At 39.5% G+C, this 21,628-nt stretch overlaps 1 protein-coding gene across 1 annotated transcript in view; it reads right to left on the reverse strand.

The window, feature by feature from the left end:
• Positions 1-21,628, reverse strand: part of RASA3 (RAS p21 protein activator 3) — a 129,279-nt gene that overhangs the window by 77,462 nt on the left and 30,189 nt on the right. The window contains exons 2-3 of the mRNA XM_058045064.1: positions 13,264-13,381; positions 1,914-2,017 (exon numbers count right to left, since the gene is read on the reverse strand). Of these exons, the coding sequence (XP_057901047.1) occupies positions 1,914-2,017; positions 13,264-13,381 (222 nt within the window). The remainder of the gene's footprint in view (positions 1-1,913; positions 2,018-13,263; positions 13,382-21,628) is intronic.

The raw sequence follows: 21,628 nt of genomic DNA on the forward strand, positions 1-21,628 counted from the left end.
TGTAGGGCATACAGTGATAGAACAAGGGGGAATGGCCTTAAATGAAGAGTAGCTTTAGAATAGACATTAGGAACAAATTCTTTTCTGTGAGGGTGGTGAGGCACTGGAATAGGTTGCCCAGAGAAGCTGTGGATACCCCATCCCTGGAACTGTACAATGCCAAGCTGGATGAAGTTATGAGCAATGTGATCTAGTGGAAGGTGTCACTTCACCATGCTTCAACCAAGGTGTTGAAACTAAATGGCCTTTAAAGTCCCTTCCAACCCAGCTCTTTCTATGATCCTAAGACCAGTATAGTAACACCAGTTTGCCTACCTGTGGATTCTGCAACACATGCAAGAGTTAACATTGCTATTTCCTGAAGAGAGTGAAAAATGAAAACCTGATCAATCATTCAAGCATGCAAAAAAAAGTCTTTATATTTTCTGCATGTTCTCTTCACAAACTGCTCCTAGTACCTTTAAGATTACTATAGCAGCTCCTGAATAATTCCCCTCCAACATCAGAGCTTGATTATTAAAACATGAACTTAGAAAACATGGAGAAAATAAAAATATTTGCACTTCTCTATCTGCAATTTAACCTGTCAGACATGTATTAAGTGGTTCAAGAGACTCTTTTTCCAAGAAAAGGAGTAAAGCCCTGAGCAAGAAAAGTCCCTGGCCTATTGATGGGTCACTGCAGCTGCTGAAAACTGGTGACACACAAGATCAGATAATTTCAACAATGAAAAACTCATCAGTTGAAAGAAGGGAGCTGTTACTTTCAAAGTACAAGGGAAACTAGACATTAGAGAGAACAAAAAGCTTTCCAAAAGCTCACTCAACAATCAGAAATTGACTCCCTCCTCCCCAGGTTGCTACACACACATGAGCTCATTTACAGACAAAGAGAATGATGACCTACTTTCCTACCTCATATGTAAAACAATAATTAAAGAAAAAGCTGCATGACAAATTACTGTAATGTAAAAATACATGTAAAATATCTGCACCAGCACTCCATGCTTTAAGAAATTTTTTTTTATGCCATTATACAAACTATTGCTCAACATCTGACAACTTCCTCTCTACAACCTCTGTCAGGATAGCTATAGCCATCTATTTCAAAAGAGAAGAATAACTCAAAAAAAAAAAGTCCAAAGTGTTCAAGTGACTTAAAATAGAAACTGTTCCCCTCAATAACAACTAAGCTTTTACAAAGTTTTTATCCCCGGAGAGATAAATGGAGTGTTGCGCAATTTGCTGCAGATGAAATACACAGCAAATAATATCTGGAAAAGCAGCAATCTTGTCATCCTCAAACAGGCACTGGAAGTCTTTTAGAGCTATTCTGTGAGTGACAACTTGCTCTGATACACTCCCCAGAATTCTGTCATCATTGTACTTGGGGTACCTACAGCCAGTAGGATTCCTCTGCCTGTTGTTAAGGCAGCCATAGTTTAACAATACTGCAGGCACCCAAGCGTGAGGGACCTGGAAAACTGCAAGACTAATGGCACTGCAGTTAGGAAAAAAAACCAAAAATAACATTTGCAGTGACAAATGTGAGGCTGTCAACATTTAAACAAGGTTTTGTAGCCTGTTTTAGTTAAACTGCTCACTATCCTATTTAAATAAGGTTTTGTAGCCTGTTTTAGTTAAACTGCTCACTATCTTATTTAAATAAGGTTTTGTAGCCTGTTTTAGTTAAACTGCAATCTGCATTCACTATCACAACAGTCAGTGCTTTTCTCCCCAACTTTTTAATACATAATATGTAATATTGAAGGCATTTTTGACAACTGACAAAAGGACTTACCACTATCATCATCAGTCCCATCAAGACCCCATCTCCTAAGACTGCAAATGATGTAAAAGTTAAAATCCAAGAGAAATAAGCTGTAAGGAAAGTAGTAATTTATGAACACATACCTATGATGGAATCCCTTCGAAAAACATCTCTGTCAAAAATATAAAATGACAGATGGCGAAAGGTCCGAGGAATTTCACAGTAAAAGTCTTCTCCATAGAAGGGGCTGAGTGAACAAAGAAAAAAAACCAACACACACAAACACATACACACACACAAAAAAAAAAGGAAAATAGATTAGTGTTGGTATCCTGGACAAGCTGGTGCGTTTATATTTCACACCCAGAACATCACTCAGGACTGTGATGGCCTTTCCCACAACTGAATGCTCCTTTTAAGCACAGTTCCATTTTGACTCTTCCTAAATATCTTAAACGCTCACAGAACAAGATTTTTTAATGAGCAAAAAAGAACACATACTTCTTTCTATCTGGAAAACAAGTATCCCTTTACAAAGGGGGCAGAGACCACATTATTTGTTAACATACCACGCTTGAAGGGCAGGGAGAGGCCCCTGCTGCCAAAGAATGCTTATAGTAGACCATTAGGATAGAGATCACAAAAGCATACTGAACAGGATGAGAAAAATACAGTATGATTCATGGCTTTTTTTTTTTAAAGCACTTAGTATACTTAAGATAAAATGCCTACAGCCATTGCATCTTTTCTCATCCCCTGCAAAGTTTTTTATTTAAAGTCAGACCCAGCCAACTGATGGTAACTATGCCTTGGAGCTGGCAGCTTGTTACGTCAGAGCACTGAGTATTTTTGCATAGTGGAATTGTATAGTTTTGGTGTGGGTTTTTTTGTTTAGTTTTTCTTTTTACAATAAGACCTTTTTTTTTTAAAGACATTTAAAAAAAATAAGAAAGTACTATCTCAGCATGAAAAGCTCCTTACCGGACCTAAGGGGCTTTCTTTGGATCCTACCAATTTAAATAGGCGAAAAAATTCTCAGACACCTGACAGCAATGCTTTCAGTTTCCTTCTATCAAATTACATGGTTAAGGATTTACTCCTAGGAACTATAAGCATATATAAACATTATTTATTCATTGACAGGTCTACCATTTTACACAGACCTTTCATTCCAAGTCACTCACGCTTCAGTAGATCTAAATGAATGGATGCAATTCAAGTCACATGGACAAATACAGCAAGCACTGCAGATGTAGATTTAAAAATATATCTAATTCCAACAGGCCAAAAGCCAGCAAGTTTTCTCTTCCCCTCTTATTGCCTTGGCTGAGCTCAAAAATGAGACACAATTGTGCTGTAATTTTAACCACTATTAAAATTTTTTATGTTAGAAAATCAGATATGCAAAAGTTATTAACAACTCCTTGAATAAACTTTCAAAATTTTCAGAATTTTTTCAGGAAAGGTCATTTCCCTGGCTTCTTTCAGGGATGTTTTACACCACCATATGTTTCTGCTTGTCTTTCTGCATATGGGAAAATACACTCCCTCAGAATCACCACGTTCCCTCAAAAGCTAGCTGACAAGTCTCCCTTAAAAACACAATGGCACTGCAAATTAGCTCATCAGTCTGTGTTTGAAGGGAAAATGACCCCGTAATTTCATGAAATCCAGAGACATCACTCTGGATTCACCAAGAACATTATTTAAGTCGCTACTCCACTAGCCACACAAAGAACACACGTTGGATGAACAACAAAGCCCAAGGCACACCCACAGGTTAAACTTCCACCACTGAAATGGTTTCCCATTCCTTGAAAAAAATGCATCCAAGTTACAAGAACCAATGTGAGGCCCACTCAGCCATGCCTACTGTGAAGGCAGGGGAGGAAAACCTGACAGCTGGAAATGGCAGCTGGTTTGACTCCTTGTCCCAACTGCCCCATCCAATTCAGCACTCCTTGTTACATCCTCTCTACCCATTCTGCTCTGATAAGTTTCATTTGGAAGCAAGAATTCCACAGCCACTACTTCAGGCCCAAAATACCTTAATTCTTTGTTAAAGGCAGCTTCTACCAAAGTGGAGCTGCAGGACTGTCCCAGCAGCCATGCTTGTGCTGGCAGCCCCGCGGGCCTCGCTCTGTGCACATCACTTGGTGCATGTTTTCACACACAGGCTTAACCCTAGGGGGCCAAACAAATGCATTAATATTGCCCAAATACCTAGTGCATTATACATGCAAAACACTTCCATCATTCTGAGCTTTAATACTCTATTCAGCCATAAAATTGTCCTTTCTGCTGGAAGAACATGACAGATTAATTTATTTCACTCATGACCTTAGAATGAAATGATACTTAATGAACTGTGGATTATATATTCAATCCTCTATCAACAATATAAGGGAAGCTTCAGTGTACTGCAAATTTAAATGCAATATAAATACAAGTGACTTATACTGAGCATAATTTAATGATTCTGGGGGGAAGAGACATCAACTGGAACCTTTGGCAAGTCCCTCCCATTAATGTTTGCCATGGGTGTTGAACAGAGGCAGAAGTCAACTAAGATCAATCCACAGCAAAACAAACAAGAGCCAGAAAAGCAGTGTGGACAACAGGAGGTACCTAGCCCAATGCACAAAATCAGAAAGAGACTAAAAAACAGAAGAAATGCTGTGAAGGCTGACTTAGCCATGCAGGGACTGTATCAGGTCACTACTACTGGCACCAGGTTTATTAGTCTGAGCAGGGCAGTGTGAGCCACCATCAACAGAAGAGATGCTTTGTTCTGCTCTTGGCTTCTCCCCTCTGAGATCTTGAGCCCCTTGCAGATTCACAACCTCTCATCACTCAGGTAACACCCCTGAGATGCACTGGTTCTTAATTAATTTAAGCAAGCAGATTTCCAACACAAGCATACTGTCTCTGCACTGGGTAATTAGCCAGAAAAGTTTTAATTGTAACAACACACATCAAGATAAATCCAGAATGTTCCCAACCCAATCTTGTGCAGCTCTGCAGAAACAGTAACTTCTTTCTGAAGGAATCAAATGCAACCATACAAATACTTCCAGCTTCCACTGAAATGTGTGCTTTTTCTCCATGTATCTCCTCAGAACAGTACTTGCTTTGTCTCCCACCAAGACCTGAAGAGCAAGAGGTCGCAGCAGTCAAATCCCATCATTTATTTCCCAAGCTAACTTATCTCAAGCGAGAACCCCGGGGCTCCAGAAGAGTTTTTCCAAAAGAACAGCTAAATCCTTCCCCCAGTGTCTCCTCTCTCTGAAAAGCCAGAATTTGTCGGATGGGGATTCAGTACTTTTATTTTGACAGAGCAATTAATAAAAAGCAGCAACATCTGCCTACCCAGCCCTCAGGAGTCTGACAACATCCTCCAAAACAAATACTGGAACTAGCCTGGCCAAAAACTCAGAAATCTTTCAAGAACCAAGTGAGTTGAGATTCAGCTTACAGGTTTTGAGTTGAACTTTCCTTGTAGATGAATCAGCCCTACACTCAAGAGATATTTTAATCATTCAGAGTGGAGGAGTGACAGTGAGGGCCTCCTCCCCAACCCTGGCAGCACAGACTGCACATGAATATGATCACAGGGGAAGGGCATGGCCAACACCAGTGCTGTCATTATTTCAGTTTCTTCTGCACATCAAACAAGTGGTGGGATGTTACTGCTGAGAGCAGGAACTTGCAAGGCCAGAAACAGTGGATTTCCCCTGGAAATGCAATTCATCTTCTTCCAAGCTGAACATAACTGCATTTTCAAACCCAGCTTCTTCAGTAAGGACTACTAAGTTCAGAACAGCTCTGCTAATTTTTAGTTTTGCCATCAAAGTAACAAGAAGAGTATCACTGCAGGTATCAGCTAGTCTTTAGTTATGAAACAGAGCTTGTTATTAAATCACTGTCTCTTGTTTTCCTGATGGAGTTAGAAATGGAGAAAGATCTGTACCAATTTTTAAATCCTTGCTCCAAGCTTTCAGGCACACAAGGGTCTGATTAGCCTTCAATTCCACACACTCTCCTTCATACCCCTTTCTCATTTCTCTTTCAGTACATGCACATATCTTAATATGTCCTGAGCTCAGGGAAGCCTGAGCTCAGCAGTCCTTGTTCCTTAGGAAGCACAGGGCTCTCTTACTGCACAGCTTTTGTACAGCCTCTATCACCAACACACACACTGAAAAATCCCTCCTCAGGACACTTTCTGCTCTCCTCACAGAAGAGACACACACAAAAAATTGAAGTCAGACAGATGCATAAACAGTGCAGCCTATCTGAACCTTCAGGCATACTCACTCTCCCCTCACCAAAATCTTGCTTGTTATGAATGCTCATGGCATGGGAGCAAGGTATATTTTCTTGGAATACCAAGAAAACAAAACTAAAAAAGATCCCTCTAGGTATTGTTTCACTCACTTAACAGCTTTCCAGCCCTCCCCATTTCAAGGTATCTATTTTTGAATGTCTTCTAAGCATGTTATGGCAGTGAATATTTTCAGGAGGAGACTGGGAAGGAGAAGAGAAACAAAAATTACTGCGCAGATCAAGTGGAATGAAAATAAATAATGAAGAGAATCCTTACTTCAAACACAATACACCCTCTAAAAAGGGTTCAAGAATTGTTCACATTTACATATTATACTAAATTCAGAAGTATACTTGCAAGTTTATTTCATAGCTTCATATATCTACTGAGATCATCACAATATTAACGGAGAGGAAGAGATTCCATAAAACAAATGTTAGTGTAAAAACATTTCTTTAGTTTCAGGCTGTGCTACAAAGCCTCATGCTTGTTTTTCAATACTTAGGATTCGCTAAAGCAGTTTTGTTTCTGTGCTGGCACCAGTACTTCAGTGGATGAAGTGAAAGAGTTGCATGATGAATAATAATGAAACCCCTCAAGCCAGAATTCTTTGTGTATGGATTTTTTTTAAACTGCTTTTGTGATTAAAAGTAAGGACTATTAACATGCCACAGACAACTCCACATCCTCTGACTATTTTAAAAAGGTTTAGAAATACTGAATTCATCCTGCTACATGAACTGAACACCAGAGTTCACATCACCATGTGAGCAGGAAGCAGAATCAGTCTGTACAAAGGAGCACACTTGTTTGTTTCTACTGCTAAGCTTTTTCTACTACTTGGCTAATACTTTTTATGCTATGCTTTGCAGCATATGTAAGGGAGTGGGGTAGAAGAGAGGACGTTTATTCAAAGCAGATACAGCAAGCCAAATAAAATCTGAATGCACTTCAGTCTCCTACTAGACACAAAATTAGGAGACAACAGGCAAGTAAGACAGGCTCTGTAAATGCCAAAGTTGGTAGATGCCACAGTAGCTTTCTGACACAATTTATTAAAAATTACCAATATTATATTTGAAGCACAGATTTGGCAGAGCACATGCAACAGGCAGTATATGGCACAGGAGGCAACCTCTAAATCCAAACATATCACTTCTGCCCACTGTTGAGAGTGCTGGCTGCAGTCTACCAGACACCCACTGAGCCTAAGTGAATTTTTTCTGATGTACTGTGCAGAGACACTCGGATGAACAGTGCTTTGTTACACCCATAACCAGCCCTACTACACAGAGTCAAAAATAAAGCAGTGTGCATTTTCTCAATCCTGTGCTCAGAAGAGACAGACAGACACATGAGCTATAGTTATCAACCTCACTTGACAGTTGCTGGTTTGGCTCAATGAGGCTTACAAGGATTATGATAAACTGAAGCAGCAGCCATTTGGCCCCTGGTCACCTCCCAAAATATTCTGTAAGATGACACACACAAACAGCAGAAGCCACATTATAGCCGCATTTACTTTTTTTTTTAATCACTCAAAGCAGCCTACAACACCAGCAATTGTTACTCACATGGGTGGCTTTTCATATTGATAAACACTCTCATTCATAAACCCTGCCTTGGGTCTCAAGGTTCACTTCATTCTCCTTCTTCCATTAAATCTTGCTTCCCTTACTGGCACTCTTCCCAGCTATATTACTTCCCTGCACAGCCATGCAGTGCTTGGCTTCAATAATATCCCAGGCTGAAGCTGTACCCCTACCAATCTCAACCCTTTCCCTTAGAGCCTCAGGGTGTTCCAGAACTGAAGTTCATTGTCATCAGGAACTCAAGCCACTGTTAGGTGCTGTCACAAGGAGACCTTGGGAACCTGCAGGAGTGAGGCAGCAGAACACACTACCACATCCACCTCAAGGCCTCTGCTTAAGACATCTGGGCTGGGGAAAGCTGTTATTTCAAGGAGGTGAGCTGGCAGTGTAAGAATGTGGAAACAGCTAAAGGAGCTAGCTCAGATACAACAGCTAATTTTGGCAACATTCCAACTAAGGGAAACAACTTTGTGTTTAAAATTTGAGAGGTGGCCTGCATCCAAGATGTTATCAGAACATGAAAAGTTTAGCTACACAACCATGAACTCCAAACACACTGGGAAAGAGGATTTAAGCAAACCTAGAATTAGAAAATAGAATTAAATATGGCAATAAAATAACTTAATGAAAATTCTGAGAGCTATTGGCTGAATTTGTTACCTGATCTAATTCTGAAACAAACACCGAATAACCACCTATGAAAGAGAACGCAGCCTTAACTATGAATTTATAGCACATTTCAATATACAGTCACAAGCACACTGCAGACTTGTAGTTCTCATTGTTATGTTCACCAGAGACTAGCAAAAAAAAAAAAAAAAAAGATCAGGGGTGTGAAAGTGGGGAAAGTGCCTATGGCTTCATTTGCTGTTTCATTCAGGCTTTGATCACTATGTTTAGCATGTGAAAAATTCCTCTGTGAAATAGTGGTGAACTAAATAATCACAGACTCAACATGCTTGGCTCACCTCTCTAAAGCACACACTGTCAGACATTTGATTCTTAGCATACGACAGATTTTGCCTTTATTCATATCCTTGAAACAAATTTAGAGATGTCACATTCCTTCCATTCTTCACCTATGATTTGAGAAGCTGCCTTGATTTCCTGTTGCAGCTGACACTGCCCTTTAAGTGAATGGGCACATTTGATGCAAACTGCAAAGGCAAAGTCAGTCTTAACACCAACAATCCAAGAAAATTCATCCTCAGGAAATATCTGTAGCTAGGAAACACTCCTGGATGGTGCAGCCTGAAGTAGGGAAAGCTACTAATGGGAGAGGATAAGTGGTTTATTGAGCAAAGGGAATTAATAGGCAAAATTCTTGTCAGGCTGTTTACTTGCAGCTCAGAACTAAAGAAAATTTGTAGAGCTCTGCATTTTAAAAAGCACAGTCATTCTAACATGCTCCTTAGGACATAAAATACACGAGTCCCTTCACGTACATCTTTGCTAGGTTATATGGAATGGATCCAAATCTACTCAGTGTCTTTGTAGATGACGGTAATATAAATATTGAATGACAAATACAAAACAGAGAAGCATATTAAATCCTGGCTCTAACTGACCTCTCCCTCATATCTTATGACTTGCATGTGACCTTCTTAGAATTTAGCAAAAGCTTGTGCCAAGTTTACAAAAACAGTGCTGCTTGAAGAGTTCAAGACTCTCTCCCTGAGAACCTGGATTTCTTGGTCTGACCAATTCACATATTCACTATTCTTGCCCAAAGACCCCCAGAGAAGTGGGATGATTCTGAACTACCCATATAAACAGCACTTTCATGTTGCTCTGAGATTTTAAAGAAAGGCCAGCCCCAGTGGTAACCAACCCTTGACTTGTTTCAGTCAGACACTACTAAGTTTATTGCAGCAGCCCTCAAAATCTTCCAGCACAAAGCAGCAGTGCCCACCATCCAGTTTAACAGCAGCCAAGAGGCTGGATGGCAGGAATGATTTAAGTTCTATGTTGCAATTTATGAGCCCCACCTGACTGCTGAACAGAGGAGGTAAGATTCACCATGCTGGCTTCTCTCAGTTTTTGAGACACACATTCAGAAAAAGGGCATCAAGTTCATAGATATTCTCTTCAGAGCACTGGTAAGGGCACTTGACTGGACAACAGGATGTGCTGGGTCAATTCTTTTGAGTTCTGAATGATTCATGCATTGTTGATTTAAAAGGTTACTGCTCTCAGCTGTCTTCTCATGCCTCTGCCACAGACTAATAAAAAAAGAAAATACGCTGCAGAAGATTAGGACAAAGCTCAGGGAGGCAACTTCTTACACTGTCCCAGCATAAAACAGGAGAGGATGAGTCAGAGCCTGAAGGTTCTATAACAGATATTCCAAGCAAGCCAGAATTGGACATTCATCCAAGTCCCTCTGGGAAGGAGAGATAACTGCTTCCTTTTTTCCATCTGCCAGTTCCATTTAAGCTTTACACCAGGAGCAAGCCTGCATTGAAAAATATAGATTCATGCAATGCCTAGTAGAAGCCTAAAGAAGTTCAACTGAGAAAATAGTGTGAGGGGGGGAAAAACAGTAATTCCCAACTACACAAGACATTATCTCAATTTCAAGCCTTTTCCAGCAGGTGAAGGAAAAAAACATTCAGAAATGCTGCAAAAGATGGGCTTCTCCAGGATAAATCTGAACAAGAAGACATCATTCCAGAATCAGTAGTGCTAGGACTGCATATGAAAGACCTCCTAATTCAGATTTTCACACAAACTATCTTGTTTTCTGTAAACTACATAAAAGTAATTTTTTTGAGCTTATTGGAAGATGAGGGAGTTATCAGCTTTAATAAAAATACAAGAAGTACTTAAAACTATAGCAAGCCAGTCCTGTGCCAGACATGAAGTGACAGGAAGTAGAAACCAGGTACAACAGACCAGAGCCAGGGATCTTCCCTTCAAACTGTTAGAGGAGAACTGTGTCAAGCCGTGTCACCCAGCCATGCAGTGTTTCAGGGAGGACTCAATTAATTTAGCCAAGCATTGGCCCAGCTTCACATCCCTGTTCCCAACCATTGTGTATCACTGCAATACCTCAGAGAAACAGACCAACACAATGCATGATTAAACTGGCAAGGGCCTGCCGAAGGAGCACCAGACATGAGAGCAGGAATTTCTCTGCTGCACAGAAATTCAATGACCCACAGGGCACATGACCCTCACCTGGCCAATAACTCACTCAGTGGGTTAAATCCATTGCAAACAAGCACTAAAGAATGGAACAGCGTGACTGGCTCCTCATCCCAGAATCATGCCCAAAAAACAACGGGCAACTGCAGTAGGGTCTGGTATCAGTTGAAAAACATCTTCTGGAAGACTATGTATGCATTTGTTTTAAAAAATGTAAACACAGTCATGAAAGATAGAGTAGCTGTTTGAGTGTGCCTCATGGAGTAAGAGCAATTCCTACCCACAGATTGGGAAGACATCCCAGGATTACCACTCATGTAGTTGGGATTTTTGTCTGCTTTTCTTTTATGGCCCAGAAAAAACAAAGACAGGAAAACAATTATAGGACTAAAGGCAAAACTGAGTTGATATGAATGTTTATAAGTGGAAATTCAGAGACTGTAAAGCAGCAAGTTTTTCAAAAACAGTATTTGAGAACCGAAGCTCACACAGGGAGAAGGCAGGCTCCCACTGACTAGGAGAAGAAAGAATGATGAAGGAGATCATTTTAGTCAAGCCTTACATCAAAGAAAATAGGTCCATAATGGGATTTTGAGAGGTCATCTGGTCCCACCATTGTTTCAAAGCTGGAAGATCTCTATTATTTAGTTCAGACAGATCATATAGAACCTATTAAAAGCCATCAGCAATAAACATGAAAACAAGCAAAATCTACTCCAGTGCTCCAGAACCTTGAGCAGAGATTTTTTTCTTCACAGTTAACCTTAACCTCAACTTCCTTCCCCACTGCAATTTGAGTTCACTATTACTTGCAATATCCATACTGGACAGAGAGGCCAGTTCCCCCCCCCCCCCCTCAAATTTTGGCTTTGGTGGGGGGGTTGTTAGGGGTTTGTCTTGGTTTTATTTTTTTTTTATCTAAATATTTATGTCTACTCTCATCCTCTTCTCTAAGCTAAACAATTCTAATATTTCAATCTTTCCTCACTGGTTATGTTCTCCAGACCTCTGATCATTGCTCAGTTCTCCCCTGAATTTGCCTCAATTAACCAAATGAACTTAGTCCTGTCAGGAAACCAGAAACCTTCCAATTTTGCACAGCCTCATGTACCTCTCCATCTTTATTAGACAATCTAAAAACAGATGCAGCTTTTCCCACTGAATGAATTATACTTGTTGCTTATTTTTATTACCAAGAGTTTATTTTTTCAATAGAAAAATGCTTGGATTAATTCAAGGAAATGACATCAGCTATTCTCACACATCCTCACTTCCTATCTTCCATTTCCCTGTGAAGCACTAATGATCATCCAGAAAAAAAAAAAAAACTGAAAAAAAACCCCAAAACAACAACAACAAAATGCATATGATTCACCCAATCAGTTTTAAAAAAATAATTGGTTCAGGGATATTTGATTTAGGGATACTACATGTCAGCTATAGGGTTGAGGAAGAAAGCCTACAGAGCAATTTTTGCTTTTAGTTTGTATACTACAAATTAAAGAGCATTAGCACCATCATTCAAAAACACCAAGGCTTAAAGATGACAAAAATTTGTGTGAAAGAACAATTAAAGAGACTCACAGGAATAAATCCCACTCACATTCCTGAATGGATCAGGTACTTCTGAGTAGCTGGGAGTGAGGTCTAGAGATACTTCCTGAAGTACATTTTTTGCAATAACAAGACAAATAGCAAATTCCTAACTTATTACTCAAATTGGGAAAAGGGTGAGAGTTATCTCTTAATATAGATGTTATGAATTTGATTGTTCCTTGCTGCGTCTTTCCTCTCCACTCAAAAAAAAAAGTCTGGCTTACCAGAATATACATATATACCCAGCCTAGTTCCCTTTATTTTTTTTTTTTATGTCTAAGGATTTCCAGAAGAAAGCATTTTAATTTTTACTACATGCTTCTCATTCTGTTTCATTCTACATTTGACCTCTGCAATCTCATAGGAAGTGTCCAAGATAATCAGACAAGCATCTTATGTTCAAGCCTCTCCTTTCAGTTACAGCCTCGTGACAGGAAAAAAAACCAGAATTCTTAACTCCCTAGGGCAGCCAGACCAATGCAAAATTCTAAGTCTAGAAAGATGCAAAATGGAGTTTAGTGAACTTTTTCTAAACTGAGATTTTAAAAGCTCAGGAAGTACAAAACAAGTACTGTAGAAAGAAAGAAGCACTGGCGATACATTGTTAGGGAAAAAATGAATATGGATTGCCTTGGTGAAGGCATTTTTTCCCCTTAAATACAGGTCAGTATCACAACATTACTCTTTTTACCACTAGTGTTTTTTAAACTGGAAGAAGAATCCTATTCATTCTCTCTTCTCCCCTCAAGAAAGTATCTTTGGAATATTAAACAAACCTAGTTAGCAGACAATGAGAAGAGTCAACAGAACATTTATATATGTATGTGTTACCATAATGACTTCTCCACTATTTTGGTCCTGAAAACCTCCTCCTGGTCCAGGTTTACAGTACAGTAGCAATCCCTCATCTTGTTTGGCCCCGGATATGTAGGAAGATTTTTGGCTTCACCTAAAGACAAGAAAGAAAAAAACCAGAAAGGTTACATATTAAAATGTTATCCATAAATCAGTAATCTGTCAACTACTGCAGCGTCAGCAACATGGCTAAAGGAAAGTATTATATTTTCCTTCTCAAATGTGAAGTCTCCATCAAACTTTGCAGCAGTCTCCTGTTTTCAATGCAGCAGGTCCTGATCAGGTTTAGAGCTCAGCTAAGAACTAAGAAAAGTCCATTGCATCCAATTTATTCCCATGTATTTGGATGCAGACTATCTCTTTCCATACAAAGTTTAGGTTTTGATTAATGCTCCCCTAAGATACCAAGAACACAACACAACATAGCAACCAAGCTTTTCAACACAGCCCGGTGATTTTATCCTGAAGTCATTACCAGAACACAGCAAATGAGCTGTGCAGATCACAGCTCCAGCACTCACCACGGATGTGGAGATGGAAAACAGTCACTTTAGTTACAGCCAACAGCCTTAGATCACAAGCTGGACTTCAAAGCACTCTGATGGGATAATTAGCACTTGTGAAGCTGCCTAAGGCCCTTGCACAAAGGTACCATGCAAGTCATGAATATTCTTCACAATAAACATTTGTTTCAAAACTACAGCAAGAAGTTAGTACTATAATTAACAACAACAAAAAGGACAGGACCGAGGAACTCAGGCTAACCAAGAGACTACCAAACCCAAGTGTATGAAACAAGAACAAAAACCACAGTTTTCCCCTTTACATATTCATTAACAACCAAAGTCAAGTACTAAACTTCCTTGGCCGACTCATAAAAATCAAAACTCTCCATCAGGAAACTGGACAAAGCCCCTCATCATTTGGCTGAAGTATGTATCACTATGTGGAGGAGTGATTTAATTCTAAAGACGAAACTCAGACTAAGTGAAAGTCTGCAGTGCACATGGTCCTATTTACTGTCACTCTTCCAGTAGCTGGAGATTATTAGCACATAGCATGGGTACTAGGTCATTCTGTCCTGGTAAAAATATAAGGAGTAAGACCAAAACTGCATAGAGCAAGGGAACACAGGCTTGTTTGCCAGTACAGAAGGAAGCTCTAAATGATGGTAACAAATATAACTTTTTATCCAACCCCTGCAGCTCAGCTTAAGTGCACTTTCCCAGACACAGTTCCCCAGTCTCTGGCTCCCAAATAGCTTCATACTAATAACAGAATCACCTTGTTTTTTTCAACTCTGTCTTCAGTACAGACATACTTGTTCCTTTTGGCAGATTTGTCCCACAGCAATCTGATGCATGTGCCTGTAAACACTGAAGACGCACAGCAAGGAAATGCTGAGCCAACCTGCACCCTCAGCTATTAAGGAAAGACATCAAATGACACAGGACTCCACATCTTCCTGCCTATCATCTCCTTCTGGCACACTGTTCATACACTTCTGCTAACTGACCCATGGCATGCCCTTGGAAACATCACACAACCACATTTCTCAAAAATGGCTTGTCCATTGTGTGACTGTATGTGCATGTAGTGCATACATATGCGCCATGGTTAGTTTTTTTTCTAAAGCTAACCATGGAGCATATATAGAGGCACTAAAAAGGGACTAGAAAATGTTGCTTCAGACATTAATGCCTTGCTTCAGAGCTCTTCTAAATAAGTTTGTTCGCTCAGCTCAGCTGATACAACTTGATAGCATTCTTCCCACTTCCTTCAGAGTTGCGAGACACTGGATTAAAAAAAGCTGTCTCCACTGTAATTTGAAGGTGTGACTGGAACATCTGCTGGCATGCTCAATGTGGTGTTAAACTAAGCTGAAGTGTTAGCAATAGTTCAACTGCAGCAGCTCTAGACAAAAATATACTGAGGATTATTGATGGCTTGCTCAGTCTGCACTGAAGTCCGTCCTGCCACGCTAAACCTCCAAGTTTTATTCTTGTTAGTCTGAGTTCAAGCAAGCTACAAATCAAATGCCCTATTCTCACACAGACTGAGGCCTCCAAAGCCTGTCTTCTCTGCCCAAGCAAGCAAATTCCTGTTAATTTTTCTCCATTAGAGTCACATGAGAGCAGCCTCTTTCCTGGATAACAGGGTACAGTTCCCCAAAGAGACAGTGTCAACAGGAAGTGTTTCAATAGCAGACTGATAAGGAACTCTTCCTCCAGGGCTGGCACACTGTTCTCACGCTTCTTCCAAGAGAAAGACACAACATTTTCAAGCTCAAAATCAAACCAAAACAGTAACACAGCTTCCCTTTTTCTTCACTCTTCCACTTTCTGCTTCAAGATTAATGCATCACATGAAACCAAATTCTGTTTTTCATCTTGATTTCCATTTTTTTTCATGTGCACAATATTCACTTAAGCACTTAAAGGTAATAGTTATTTCAAGTACTCTAAGAACCACATTTTGAGAACTCAGTTATTTCTTTCATAAAAGACTTACAATAGGAAAGCCCACAATATTGAAACCTAACTGCAGTGTAAAGGAAGACACCATTTAGCATCACTGGAAAATGGCTGATTGCATAGTCTGTACAGCAAATTAAAGGTCACCACCGTCACAATGGTAGAAAGTGCACAGAGGGAAGATAGAGGGAGAAGACATTTTACAGTAATTTCTTTCTTCAAAATGAAAAAGACCCTGGAAAACCATGGAGACTAGAACAATGGATTAATTGACCAACCCAATATATTAATCATGTTACTCACTTGAGTAGCTTACAAAAAAAAATACTGTTTCTTCCCAACACCGGCAGCAGCCAATGGCTGTTTAGATTCCTCCAGCACTGAGCAGTCGAGAAAGAAAAATTTATCAAGCTTTCAAGCACAGCTAAAGACTCAGCTCTCTAGCCAGACATTTTAAGCCAACAAATGCGCTCTGTTAGAGCTTCAGTTGCTCTTTAGATTCCTCCAAGACAAAAAAGTTCCCTCTGTGGCACTCTTTTGCCATCTACAATGAAGCTGAACAATCTGATCAGTATTTTTTTGGATTTGCTACCAGGAAACTGAAAATAAAAGCAAGTCCTTAATACATTATATAGTCATGCACTATTTCCATTTTCTCAAAAAACAGAGCTGATGAGATCATTTATTTTGGGCAAGAATTTAATCACTTAACCTATGTGTGCAGAAGAGACATCTTCATCAAGTGCATTTTCAAAGGCCAACTCCCATGTTTTTTCCTCCCTTCTTCACATGTGTGAAGTACCTGTACAGAGGAGAACTTGGAGAGGGTTTGCAGATGAAAGGTCAACACACTCGCCTTTAAAACCTTTAGTTTTCCACTGCCACTAAGAAGAAATGGAATGTTTCTTAAGATGTCTAAGACCCTGACAATTCAGACTACACAAGCACTTTGTTTTGGAGCATAAGGCCTCCATTTGAAGCCACAGCAGCAGAATAATCTGTTCAAGTTTCCAATAGCTTTTACCCCTATCTCTGCACTTCCAATGTACATGGTCCTAATTTAACTGTGTGCCGAACTCAATTTAGCACTAAGTACTTAAACCTAGCAAAGCTGATTTCAGCTGTGGAAAAGTTAACATTGGTATTTTAGACAAGTCTTAAAAAAAGAATGTACAATTCTGAATATGTCACTGGCTTGCTATCTTCTCCCCGTTCTCCTCATAGAATTACTACAAGGTTGCTACAGTTCAAAAATAGACTACCACAGCAGATAGCTTAGCTTAAGCCAGGCACAGGGAATGCAACAAGCTGGAAGAAGATATAGGAAAAACTCAAAATTGTATTTATCTTCCTTGTTCTTCCCAATGCTGCATATTGCTGCCCTGCTAAAACACCAGCAACCAAAGGAAAGCAAGTTTAAAGGGTGCTCCTACACAAATGGCAAGGAAGGGCGCTGGGAGCATAACTGCTAAGAGCTAAAAAAACTTGGAAAATGCTTCTAGGAATAAGTATATGCATACATTTCCTTAAGGTTTTCCCACTTGAATTTTTTGAAGCATCTAGTATTTTAAATTGAATTTAGATACTTGCCACTGTGTCATCTTTGTTTCTGATATATATTTCCCCAGATGCAACTTTCTGAAAAGCAAAGGCTACATGGCAGCCACATATTATATCTACCTTTTGCAACAGATTTCCTGCTCTTGTGCTGCCAAATATTGGGTCACCAGCACACATCTGCCAATCTGAATGCATTAAGGAAGATTTTGTAATGCATTAACAAATTTAGCTTGCTGCTTTCTAGCAGCAACATATTTGACCATGATGGCATGAGAGAGCCATTTCTCAAACTGTTTCAGAAAACAAACAAGCAAACAGAAACCTACCTCCAAAAAAATAAATCCAATAAAAGCAGCTGAGCTTTCAGTACCAGAGCATTTGACTTCAGGGAGAATGCTGAAAGACTTAAGTACAGAAACAAAATACCTAAAATCTGAAAAGGGCATCGTATCCAAACCCACAGCAATCCACTTTGTTTCTACTATATTCAGGAAAATACCCTCCAAAGAAGCTTGCAGGGAAGCATTTCAAGAACAAAAGCAGAGCAGCAATGTATGTCAAGGATGAATAGCTTCTCCTGTTCTCATTTAAGCTCTCTATCTCAACAGAGATGCTGGAAATCTTGAAAAATTATCTCAAGCATTCCTTTCAAGTTTTCTTTCTTCTGAAAAAGCATTATTGCTTGAACACTCACAGATCAAGCAAAAACAGAAAAAAGAAAATGTATGTACACTCAGACCTCTGATGACCACAATTTATGCTTAAAAAGCTACTCATGCACAAAATTCAGCATAAATGTAAAATATCAAGATGACAACAAGTTTCTAATTAATACTTCATTTTACTTGAAACAGAAATATAATACTACTCAATGTGGATTAACACACATACGAATAGCTAGAATTTAGTGTCTATGCATTAAATTTTAACTGAACAGAAACAGTTGCATTTATGTTGAATGTTGAGAAAGCAGTTCATTTTCTTGCACATAGAAGATCATCTTTTGGGGATCATCTTAGATGGGGACTAAGGGAGGGATATGACTACAATACCTCAGGAAGAATATACTGAGAAAATAAACCCTTTTATTATTGAAATGGTCACAGTTGAAAAACTTTCATCCACATTAAAAACCAACTTTGTTACTGAACAGCTAATGTGATAATTATATGACATTAATGCAATTTTTGAAAGCAGAATAGATGGTTGCATTTGTATATAATTCCTGTATGTAGATATACTGTGGGTACCTCTCAGAAAAGAGAGTTTGAATTAATTTTTGTCAGTCCAAATAGAAAATAGCAATAAAATAAAATTTAAAACTGAAGTTCCAAAAACCAGTGTACCCAGCATGCAACTATGGAACTATGTAAGCAGCTTAGTGCTCCTTTGTACTTCTGCAGTAAAATCAAAACAACAAACACTTTCTAAGCAATACATGCCAAGTGTCAAAAATGTTCCTTTCTCACCACATCTGTGTATAATTCTCAGAGCCCAAAAATAAGCAAAACACAAAAATCATTTATCTAAAAAGGAAATTAATATATTAATATAATTCTTTCTTTTAAAACAGGTATGGCTTGTAATGCTGCTTGTCCAACGATCTCTCTTTGCCTTGACCACTGGCATTTATGTGCACACACATACACACTACTTTCCTTTCATGAGGGGACACATTGCATTAGATTTCTAAACCAGGTCAAAAATAGCCATCTGTGAAGAGATTTTGATGATCTGGAAAATGAGATTTTTAGATGACCTGTTCTTAATCTAAAAGCCCTTGCCTGCCAGCCTCTTTCCACGTGAAATGGTCATCACGTTATCAGGGATGGCATTTCCCCAACCAAACAGCACCACAGACCAGGCATTAGCAACACCCCCTGAGCAGCTCCATACCACAGCCCCAAAACCACAGCCTTGCTTCAGCAGGCAGCCATCAAGGAAAGCACACTGCATTCATTAAATACTTTTTAGACAAGAGTATCGTGTGGAAACCCTCCTGGCTTCAGGGAAAGAGCATCAACCCCAAATCTTCTGGCATGAAACTGAAGACCAGCACCAGCTGATAGCTCTATTCACAGCCTAGTGACAGGAACATTGGCACCTGTTAAAATCCCACCTGCACAACCAACCTCACCAGTACACCCAGAGCCATAGTGCTGCACCACCTCCTTTCCCCCTTAAACGATTAAACTTATACTGGTTAGGAACCTTCCTACAGATCCTTCTCTGGCACAGCACACAGGCCTTCCTGACCCCGGTAACAATTGCTAAGCCTCATCAGCCACGGCCTGCATGGTGAACGCACTCAGACCCGTCACTCAGAACGCCAAGTAGCCACATTCCCTTTTTCCTATACACATGGGATCAGACATTCCAGTTCTCCTTTTGCAGCCCTGAAAGTCCAAAAAACTGCCCACATATCTTGCTTTATTTTTCTGGGTGTAACAGAAGCAGCTGAGGATATTTTCACTGGAGAGCAATGAGAAGCTGCAGGCTGACAGTCTTACTTTTCTTGTAAGAGGAATGAACAGAGAGAAGGCTCAAAAGATCTTGTCATGATCTTAAGTACTTAAGTGCTTACAGCACCAGGGCTGTTAATCAAATCCCAGGGCTGAGAGGAAAGATGCCTATAAAGCAAGTTTCATGAAAGCTGCCTGCAAAATTAAGATTTTAGTTTGTGCAAGAGGAGAAGCATAATTCTCCTCAACTCTTTAATAACTGGTTGCATGCTACTTGCCAATATTATGGTCAACAGCAGGCATCAGGTTTCTCTCAAGATCCCCTTAGAATAGTAACTTAATCCCACAAAATAAAAAATACACAGTCCAGCTGCTTTTTAACAAGACTGAAGCTATTCTGTGTAAAAGGATACTTTGAAGGTATCCTACTATTTTAAAGTAGAATACTGCCAGGAAAAAGGTGTTCTCAAGGAGTTCGCATTTAAATTCAGTTTTCCTGCGGCATTCTGGCGGAAGCCTTAAGTGCTTTGATGTGATTTTTTTGGTCATATTTCTGCAGAAAAAATTATGAATTAGCTAGACTCTATCTGTGTTAGCACAAAGTTAGACTCAGTTCCACATTTCTTATTTTTCAATCCCGTTTGTGTTTTGAAGATGGTACTTTGCATCAGCACATCTCATGCAACTCCTAGCTGCATTTGATAGAGACTTGTGAGGTTTTTCCTTCAGTTTCAGAACTGCAGGGACTGGCTACAGGCTGTTCTGTGGCCTTGGAATTGTGACCTTGGTTTAGGCTGTGGCTTGTGCAGTCCTTGGTAGGTTTTCTGGTTTTGTTCCGAGGTAGGCGTTTGGGAGGGGGAGTTGCTTGATTTGGGGGTAGTTATTTTTTAAAAATGAATATCAGCTTCCTAAAGTTATGAAAGACCTTCTCTCAGCAAAGTTTAAGCCACTGAACATCTGTTGTGGGAGGCCATGAGGGAGAGATTCAGGCTGCAGGAGGGGCAGAGTAGCTGAGAGGAAGTAACTTTAAACAGACTATTCCATCATGGAGCTGCACTGAGCAAACAGCGAGCAATTTTCACTATTTTTAGAAAAACAGTACAACACAGGAAATACAAGCAAGTGATTTACAACATCAAACAAAGAAATCCAACAAGTGTTCCCTTCTGAGAGCCTCTGTACTTTAGCATACTTTAAGATTGTTGCTCTGTTGTAAGGAACCTAGTCATTGCTAAGGAACGAAAGTACTGTTCTCAAAAACATCAGCATAAGCAAAAAGAAATGTGGAAAAATATTTTTATTTTCATTTATATTATTCACAGACAAAACTAAAAGTCATATCACAAATATTTTTTAAAAAGGACAATTTTTATTTATGTACATCCCATCTTTTAAATTGTAGATCAAAAAGCAACAGCAACAGTGTGGAAAAAACCAACAAAACACAAGCAATGCAAAAGGAGTGATGCCCTCCCTCTTCCAGGACACTAATCACTTCTATCACAACAAGCAACACCAAAAATTTTTAGAATAAAGTAACATGAAAAGTACAAATCCACCAAAGGCCGCATTTTGCTTTGATTAAAAGCAAAAGGAGTAACTGCTGAACAGCCAAAGGCTTTACTGGTCCTGTTCAGAAACTGTAACTGTTTCCTCCAATGATTCTGCTGTTCACAACAGCTCTTGCTTTAGAATTACATATTTAGAAACATCTTCACCAAGCAGAGTCTCAGGGAATCACGTTTAGATCAGGTTCAGTTTGGTCCTCTGGCTCCACAGTGTTCAAACCAAAACAAAACCTGGCTATTGAGAAACTGGGGGATTTTGAGCACAGAAGTTCAAGGC

Source organism: Melospiza georgiana, chromosome 2 (genome assembly GCF_028018845.1).
Source record: "Melospiza georgiana isolate bMelGeo1 chromosome 2, bMelGeo1.pri, whole genome shotgun sequence".
In the NCBI taxonomy this organism is placed as follows: domain Eukaryota; kingdom Metazoa; phylum Chordata; class Aves; order Passeriformes; family Passerellidae; genus Melospiza; species Melospiza georgiana.